This window comes from Cebus imitator, unplaced genomic scaffold (assembly GCF_001604975.1).
Source record: "Cebus imitator isolate Cc_AM_T3 unplaced genomic scaffold, Cebus_imitator-1.0 Scaffold318, whole genome shotgun sequence".
NCBI lineage: Eukaryota > Metazoa > Chordata > Mammalia > Primates > Cebidae > Cebus > Cebus imitator.
In genome coordinates, this window is record NW_016107633.1 from 2,353,815 (window position 1) to 2,363,998 (window position 10,184).

Sequence of the window (10,184 nt, forward strand, 5' to 3'; positions counted from 1 at the left end):
TTTTTTCTTTTTTGAGATAGAGTCTTACTCTGTCACCTCGGCTGGAGTGCAGTGGTATGATCATAGCTCACTGAAGCCTCGACCTTGTGGGCTTAAGCGATCCCCTCAGCTTTGCCTCCCTAGTAGCTGGGACTACAGGCAGGCGCCACCACACCAGCTTCAATTTTCAAATCATACCTTGCTTCTGGTATATCTGGATCAGCGTATATGGTTATGCCTCTTTTTGTTGGCCAGTATGCTGAAGATTCAACACGCTGTAAAAAAACAAAACAAAACAAAACTTTGTTTCAGAAAGAATGTGTATGCCAGCAACATATATACATTCTTTTGGAACTAAAATTCCATGGGAGTTATTCTCATGAACAACCATCCCAGACAATTTTCATGCACACAGAGATATGGAGAGACAAACAACTGGAAAACTGGGTGATTATGCCAGTGCCATAACCACTCATTGAACATACAAATGGCAGGCCGCTGGCATTCCAGACATTTAAAATGTCCTGCGATGACTTTCACCTGTCTTGTCAAAGGGACCGGAAGGCAGGTTAGACTTGCACGTCACTATGACAATGCCCCGGAATTCCAGATTTTCACACCTTCGTTAAAGGGAGAATCAATATCCAATTCTGTAGAAAGCAAACTAGGCCGAGAGTAAGAGCTTGATGTGAAGGAGCTGGAATTATTTTCTCCTTTCAAAATAAGCAAACATGCAAACTATACTTTTTCATGAACAAAGCTAACATGGCCAAGGATTTTTTAATAGAAAACATACTTTTGGTTTCAGAGAGATTTCAAAAGAGAAAAATTTTAAGTTAACACTACATGAACTTTGTAATTAAAGAGCATTTTTAAAATACAACCTTATTTGTATCTTTTAAAGAGATGCAATGCTGTTTCTTTTCAGATTTGTTTTTAGGTGAATCTCTCAAGGAATCCATATTACATTTTACAGCTTCGTCTGCAAAATAAAAATGGTAATAAGAAAGCTACATGGAAAAGTGATATTAATAAACAGGATATAAAGGAATATAATAAAAGCAAATACTATTATAAAGTCTTAATATGTAAAATTTTTATGGAATATGAATTTGTAATAAGCCTTACTTGAGGGGATTACATTTTAAAATCTTGTTTCAACCTTTATTGTAAAAAAACAATTATAATGTTCTAAAAATTCCCATACCAGCTGACTAATAATTGAACACAATAATATTTTCCCAACTTGTCAGGTGACATTTCCCTAAGACAAGAACAACGTGCACCAACACACAGGCTCTTCTTACAACTTGACCCTGCCTCCCTCCAAGAGGTGGGCTCTATGTTCCTTTCCCATGCACCTGGGTGGGCTCATAACCAACAGGGAAGTGGTGCTGTGTGACTTCTAAAGCAACGTCACCAAAACGTGACATAGCATTTGCCATCTTAGATGCTCACGTTTGAAGCCCAGCCGTGATGCTGTGGGGAAGCTGCCACATGGAAAGGTTGCCAGGGTATTGTGGATGACAGCCCCAGCTGAGGTCCCAGCCAAAAGTTGGCATCAACTGCCAGAACGTGCCTGAGTCCTCAGATGCACCCGCTTAGTTACTGCCAGCCCTCAAGTTTCCCTCCCGAGGCCCTGGACAGTGTGGAACAAAGGCAAACCCTCCTGCCATGCCTGTTCTGAATTCCTGACCACAGAACCCATGAGCATTATAAAATGGCTGTTGTTTTACCCAGCAATCATTTATTAGGGAAACAGAGAGGCAATTCTACAGAAGTGTCCTACTATTAATAAAAGAAACACAAATTGAAATGACAAGATACACCTTTCACCTATTAAATAACAGAAGTCACTGAAATGTGAAATGATATTATAAACTGCCCTAACCCTTCTTTAAAGTAATTTGGAGCCCAAGTCTGCATGTCATGTGGTCTTTTGGTTTGGAATTACATTATCAGGGTACAACTTTCAGCCAAAAAGATAAAACTATAGAACTAGGAGTGGAGGTGGTAGTTAAAATTCACCGAGAGAAATGTCCATACAAGACAAGTTCTTAAACAAAAATCACTAAGTCCGCAAAGTAGTCCAATGCCATCATAAACAGTAAATAAATAAACAGGAGATTAGGAGAGAAATATTCACACCTGATGATATGAAGATAAAACATCAGTCTGAAAAGGACTTTCAAATAAACTTATTTAAAATATCCAAGAAATAAAAGAAGAAATAGTATTTATGAAACCAAACAGGCCAAGTACAGTGGCACGCCTGTAATCCCAGCACTTTGGGAGGCCGAGGTAGGTGGATCACTTGAGGTCAGGAGTTCAAGACTAGCCTGCTCTACATGGTAAAACCCTGTCTCTACTGAAAATACAAAAGTTTTCCAGGCATGGTGATGCACTCCTGTAGTCCCAGCTACTTGGGAGGCTGAAGCAGGAGAATTACTTGAACCTGGGAAGTGGATGTTGCAGTGAATTGAGACTGCACCACTGCATTCTAGCCTGGGTCACACAGTGGGACTCCATCTCAAAAAATAAAAATATAAATAAATAAATAGATAACATAGCACTCCCTCCCCTCTCTCTCTTCCTCTTTCGTCGGGTGACACACAGCTCCTGTTCCCCTTCCGCCACGATTGGAAGCTTCCTGAGGCCTCACAGGAAGCATATGCCAGCTCTATGCTTCTTGTACAGCTTGCACAATTGTGAGCCAAATAAATCTTTTCTTGCTAAACTATTCAGTCTCAGGTATTCCCTTATAGCAGTGTGAACAAAGACAGCTCCTTATTAAAAGAACTACAAAGTATATACTTGGGGAAGGAGAAGAAGAAACCAGCAGTTCCATAATATTAATTATATAATCAACATCTACTTAGTACTTATTATATATCAAGAACTATTCTAAATGCTTTATATGAATTAACTTTATATAGTTCAATTTTATGTGACAGTAGCATGTACTTTACTGAATTCCATGTGATTTCTCTATGGGCACAATTATTTCCCCCTTTTCAGATTAGGAAAAGCAGGCACAGAGAGGTGAAATAGCTAGCCCATGTTTATTCAGCTAATACAGAACAGATCTGGGATTTGAACCCAAGAAATTCCACTCTAAGGAACTTAAAGAAAATATAAAACAGCAGGATTAAACTAAAATTCTAGAAAATAGAACAGAAACAGAAGAGGAGTTTATAAAAGAAAAGGCGACATTCTTGATGTGAGAACCATGATTACCTTGAAACTTTATTAGAAAGTGTAAGGATATATAAAATTTAAGGCCAAGAGAAATGAAATGCAATACATAAAAGAGTAGAAAGGAAGAGGGAGAAAATGGTCAATTCAAGAGGAGGCAGAACATAACAAATAAAATAGAAAAACTACAGTCAATAGCAAACACAAAATGAGTCCAGGTGTGGTGGCTCACTTTGGGAGCCCAAGGCAGGTGGATCACTGAGGTCAGAAGTTCAAGACCAGCCTGGCCAACATAGCGAAACCCCGTCACTACTAAAAATACAAAAATTAGCTGGGCGTGGTGGCACGTGCCTTTAATCCCAGGTACTTGGTAGGCTGAGGTGAAAGAATCACTTGAAGCAGAGAGGCAGAGACTGCAGTGAGCCACTGCACTCCAGCCTCAGTGAAAGAGTGAGATTCTGTCTTAAACAAACAAACAAAAACACAAAATGAGATAATGAAAAGAAGTCCAAATATATATTAAATCACAATAAATGTATGTGACTTATTAAAGACTCATAAGTGGCACTCATAATAAGGAGATGTAAATAGAAACTCATTTAAGATACTATTTCTCACTGCAAACTGAAAAAAATCCAAAAACTTGAAACTCTGTGCTGGCGAGGCTGTGGGCAAACAGGCAGCCTCCTAGATTCCCATGAGACTCCCAGATAATACAGTACCCACAGCACCTGGCAACGAGATAAAACCATTCTTTGACCAGAAACCCCTCTTCCAGGAATCTACCTTGAAGATGCAGCTCAACAAATGCCAAATAATATATAGTGGAACAACTAAATACCCACATGGAAAAAACAAAACCAAATCCTGACCCTTACCTCATATCGCTAACTTGAAATGGGTCCTAGAATTAAATATAAAAGCCAAAACTAGAAAACATAGAGAAAGCAAAGATTTCTTAAAGAAGACATGAAATCCTAAAAGAAAAAAAAGGGATTAGCTAGATTTTATCAAAATCAAAAACTTCTCTCTCTGAAAAATACCATTAAGAAAATGAAAAGACAAGACACAGACTAGAATGAAATTTATTTATAATACAAATATATGACAATTGACATCTCCAGAATACATTTTTAAAAGCTCAGCCAAGCACAGTGGCTTGTGCACATAATCCTAGCACTTCGGAAGACTGAAGCAGGGGGACTGCTTGAGGCCAGGAGTTTGAGACTAGCCTGGCCAGCATAGGGAGACTCTCTCTCCAAAAAGATTAAAAACGAAAACTCTCACAGCTTATTATGATAAGAAAAATCTAAGTTTTAAAACATGTAAACAGGAACTTCACAAAGGAGAACACACAAATTGCCGACAGGAACATGAAAACACGTGCAGTGTCATAAGTAATGAGGAAAGTGATCTGCAATCCAAAAGGCCACCCCTGCCATTGCAATGAGAGTAACAGGGCTCAAGAGCTGATGAGAAACAGCTCCCACATACCCGGCCCTTAGGGTGTAGATATGCTCCATCCAAGCAAAGTAAGCTAAAGAAAGGCCGGGTGCAGTGGCTCACACCTGTAATCCCAGCACTTTGCGAGGCCGAGGTAGGCAGATCACCTGAGGTCAGGAGTCTGAGACCAGCCTGACCAACATGATGAAAATCTGTCTCAAAATTAGCCAGGCATGGTGACATGTGCCTAGTCCCAGCAACTTGGGAGGCTGAGATGTTTGAGGCTGCAGTGAGCTATGATCACACCACTGCACTCCAGCTTGGGCAACAGTTCAAGACCCTGTCTCTGAAGAGGAAAAATAAAAGAGAGAATAAAGACCATCAGAAATGATAAATATGAAGGTAAATATAAAAACATATATCCTCATCTTAAAAATCTTTCTTAAAATAGAGTTAAAGTCTAAAGAGACATACAAAATCTGTGGTCTCCGTGCTGGGGGAGTGTGACAAGGTCTGTTAGTTATCCTGTAACATCATTCAGTCCATGCTCCAGATCAGTGTCCGCAAACTCCTTCTGCAAAGTGCCAGCTGGTAAAAAAATACTGCAGGCTTTGTGGGACAGGTGGCCTAAGGTACAACCACTAACTCAGGTGTGACAGTGCAAAAGCAGTTGTACACAATACGTAAGCAAATGCGTCCAGCTATGTTCAGTAAAACTTTATTTGTAAATACTGAGATTTCAATTTCATATCCTTTTAATGTGTCACAAAACATTCTTTCTCTCTTTTTTTTTTTTTAACTATTTAGAAAATGGAAAAATCACTTTTAGCTTAGAGGTTGTACAAAAATAGGTGGCAGGCCGGATTTGGCCCATGGTGGCAGTTTTCTAACTCTGGCTTTGAGGTAACAGAACCCCTGATTTTTAGTGGGAGCCTGGCAATCCAAAAGAAGGACAACTTCTCCCAGACCTTCAATGAGAGAGGAAGCATCGTGTGCAATCTCTGAGTTGTACCCCCTTCTCCTCTTCCCCCACCCCCCAACTAGCTGGAAGGGAGACACAGTGATAGATCATTTTGGAACAGGAGGATGGCAGCAAAACCTTCAGGATGGCAAGGCGAATAAGACAGAAGGAACATAGACTCTGATGACCTGCCTGCATGCTTATGACACGTTAGAGAATTAATCTTCTTTCTTCTTTCAAAAAAAGAGCAAAAGAATTGACTACTTAATAAAAAAATGATAAAGTATTGTGGAGTTTCTAATATATGAAGGATTAAAATGCATGACAACAGACCGGGCACTTTGGGAGGCTGAGGCAGGTGGATCACCTGAGGTTAGGAGTTTGAGACCAGCCTGGCCAACATGGTGAAACTCCATCTCTACTAAAAATACAAAAATTAGCTGAGTGTAGTGGCACACACCTGTGGTACCAGCCATTCCGGAGGCTGAGGCAGGAGAATCACTTGAACCCAGATGGCAGAGGCTGCAGTGAACCAAAATTGCCCTATTGCACTCCAGCCTGGGAAACAAGAGCAAAACTCCATCTCAAAAATAAATAAATAAAATAAAATAAAATAAAATGCATGACAACAATTGCATAAAGGTCAGGAGGGAAGAAATGGAAGGAGACTGATGTAAGTTCCTCATGCCATCCATGAAGTGCCTAATACTGCTTGAAGGTAGACTATGAGAAGTAAAGATGTTTACTCTAAGCCCTAAAGCAATCACTAAGCATAAAAAACAAAAAAATATAGTTGGCCAGGTGTGGTGGCTCGTGCCTTTAATCCCAGCACTTTGGGAGGCTGAGGCTAGTGGATCACTTAAGGTTGGGAGTTCAAGACCACCCTGGCCAACGTGGTGAAACCCCATCTCTACTAAAAACACAAAAACTAGCTGGGCATGGTGGCACATGCTTGTAGTCCCAACTACTCAGGAGGCTGAAGCAGGAGAATCACATGAACCCAGGAGGCAAAGGGTGCAGTGAGCCAAGATTGCGCCACTGCACTCCAGCCTGGGTGACAGGGCAAGACTCTGTCTCAAACAAAAAAAANAAAAAAAAAAAAAAAAAAAAAAAAAAAAGAACAAAGGTTATAGTTAATAAGCTAACAAACAAGTTAAAATGGAGCATAAAAGGTACTTAATCCAAAAGAAAGCAGAAAAATAGGGTAAAGGGAACAAAAACCAGATGAGACAAACAGAAAACAGCAAGATGCTAGATTAAAAGCCAATAACATCAATACATTACATTAAATTAGAAAGAATTAAGATCTACTATTTTACAGCACAATAGGGTCACTATAAATCAATGCTTAGTTTTAGATTTTTACATCACTTAAAGATGTAACTGGATTGTTTGTAACGCCAAGGGTAAAGCTTGAGAGGATGGGTACCCCATTCTCCATGACATGCTTATTTCACATTGCATACCTGTATCAAAACATCTCATGTACCCCATAAATATATATACCTACTATGTACCCACAAAAATTTTAAATGGCAAAAAATTTTAAATAAATTGCATCAAATATAAATGATTTAAATACTCCAGTTAAAAGACAGAGATGGACAGATTGGACACAACTATATGCTCCCTACAAGAACTCCCCTTTAAATATAAAGACACAAATAGGTTAAAACTAAAAGGACATAAAAAGATATACTATGCTAATATTAATCAAAAGAAATCTAGAGCAGCTGCATGAATATTAAGGTGGATTTCAGAGCAAAGATACTATCTGTGATCCAGAGAGCGATTTAACAATGACTGAGGAATCAATTCATCATGGGGACATAAAAATTCTAAGCTTTTATGTACCTAAATAACAGACCTTCAAAATACATGAAGGAAAAACTGACAGAACTAGAAAGAGAAAACAAAACAACTATAGTTGGCTACTTCAAAATCTCTTTCTCAATAATTGCCAGAACAGTTAGTGGAAAATCAATAAAGATAAAGAAGATTTGAATAACGCTATCAACCAGTTGAGATTTCTATAACATTCTACCCAAGCACAGCAAAGCACATATTCTTCTAAGGTACACACAGAATATTTTCCAAGAGAGATCATATCCTGGCTCGTAATAGGAGTCTCAATAGATGTTAAAAGATTCAAATCACAGGAGATGTTGGATACCATAAATGAGGATCTGGAACAACTTAAGGAGTCAATGAAGATGGACAACATAAGTAAAAAAAAAGAAAAGCAATTAAAATCTCCAAGAAGTAAATGCTGTAAACTTATATTTGTCAATCTTACATTTTAAAACTTAGTGTAATTTCCAGTTTCCAGTCGAGCATGTAAAAAGCTTGATGGTTACCACTCTATCCTAATGTAAAAAGCTGAACACACTGAAAAATCAGGAACTCTTCCTAGGTCCATCCAAGTGAGGTCACAGGGCAAACTGCTGCCCCCACACTGGAGAGACTGACACGTGGACAGAGAGACTGAGAAGGGATAGGGGCAGAAATCCAGAAGAAGAAACTTCTATGGGACCAGGAGTGAGGTGGGAAACTTGAACTATAACTGACAATTTGCTGGAGGCTCAGCATGGACACCTCTGTTAATGAAAACTCCGGGGTAGGGGGCTGGGTGCCATACTTCTGTGAGTTCTATCTCCTGGAGCTCTAGCAGGTTCTCACAGTGAGTATTACAGAAAAATCACCTTGTACTTCAACAGGAGGAAGAGAAAAGTAACTACTTGGAAATACAGAGGGCATGCTTTCCTTCCTAAAAGGGCCTGACTTCAGGAGAAACTATTGAACTAGAGCCTAAACTACTGGGATTTATGAGAAGCTTCTTAACCTAGAGGAAGGGAAATACAGCCCAACTTAGCCTTCTGGTGGGGGGAGGAAAATAACACAACTCAACCCCCTCTCCAGCCATCCTGTCCCATATAAGGCGGGAGGTGAGGGACACTGAGGGGCACCAGAGAAGTGAGCAGTGTACAGCCTGAGGGCACAGGCTCTCTAGAAGACTGAGTCTAATCACAGGGCTCTAGACATTTCCCTCTCCCCACCCCCGCCACCACATCATTAAAGGTCCATTTCTATGCTATCAAAATGCCCAATTAAAATCACAAGTGGTAGGAAAAGAGTAGAAGTCAAAAGAGGAACAAAAAACCATGGGCAATAAAACCAAAGATGGTAATAAACATGGCAGACAGCAATCCAACTCCAGTCAAGTGCCGAATGCCAACCTTCCCATCAGCAACAGACCACATATACAATGGTGGTCTCATAAGACGTTAACGAAGGTGAAAAATTCCTACTGCCTAGCAACATCGCAGCATAATCAGTATCTTTTCTATGTTGAAAGTCTTTAGATAACACAGCTACCATTGTGTTACAGCTCCCTACAGCATTCAAAACAGTAACATGCTGTACAGGTTTGTGGCACAGGAGCCACAGGCTATACCATATGACCTGTATGTGTGGTAGGCTGTACCACGTAGGTTGGTGCAAGTACACCCTATGATGTTTGCACACCAAAAACACCTAATGGCGTGTTTCTAAGAACATACTCCATTCAGTAAGTAACACATGACTGTATATCAATAATCACTTTAAACCCATTAGTCTTGTGAAAGTTAATTATACGAGCTAGGTCATTCTTTCACCTCCAATTAAATCAGAGTTGAGGGGCCAGAGGAAAAGTACTCGAGGCACAGAACACCTTCTTGGCCCCACTGCTGAGGTGCTCTGCCAGAATCCCAACACCAGTTTTATTGGTAGCTGCCGAAATAACCTGTCATGACTTTAAGACTAGTTTTACCTACCACCACCACCTACCAGTCAGAGATTGCCACCTCCCAAAAGCTTCTCTACTGTCGATGAGCTTCTTTTCCAAAGAGTATGTAAGATTTCTCTTTCTAATAAAACTCCCAACATTCTCTTTCCAACGAATGGTGAGGGAACAACTGAGCATCCACATGCAGAAAAATGACTCTAGACACAGACTTTATACGCTTCACAAAAGCCAACTCAAACAGATCAGAGACCTAAATGAAAAATGAAAAATACAAAACTCCTAGAAAATAACATAGGAGAAAACCTAGGTGGCCTTGAGTACGGGGATAGGTTTTTAGAGACAACACCAAAAGCACAGTCCAAGAAAGAAGCAACTGATCATCTGGACTTCATTAAAACTAAAGACTTCTGCTCTGTGAAACACACTGTCAAGAAAATGAGAGGCAAGTCACCCACTGGGAGGAAATGTTTGCAACGGGCACATGTAAAAAAGAACTGTCATCCAAAACATGCAAAGTACTCCTAAAACTCAACGATAAGATGACAAAGACGTCCATTTAAAATAGGCAAATCCTTGCCAGGCACGGTGGCTCACACCTGTAATCCCAGCACTTTCAGAGGCTGAGGCGGATGGATCACTTGAGCTCAGGAGTTCGAGATCAGCCTGGCCAACATGGTGAAACTCCGTCTCTACTACAGTTACAAAAATTAGCCAGGTGTGGTGGCAGGCACCTATCATCCTAGCTACTCGGGAGGCTGAGGCAAGAGGCTTGAACCCGGGAGGAAGAGGTTGCAATGAGCTGAGATCACACCTCTGCAC

The 10,184-nt window shown here is 40.2% G+C and overlaps 1 protein-coding gene across 1 annotated transcript in view; it reads right to left on the reverse strand.

Moving 5' to 3' along the window:
* Positions 1–10,184, reverse strand: part of TDRD12 (tudor domain containing 12) — an 89,293-nt gene that overhangs the window by 52,228 nt on the left and 26,881 nt on the right. Inside the window, 2 exon segments of the mRNA XM_037729826.1 lie at positions 178–254; positions 864–961. Coding sequence (XP_037585754.1) covers positions 178–254; positions 864–961 — 175 coding nt within the window.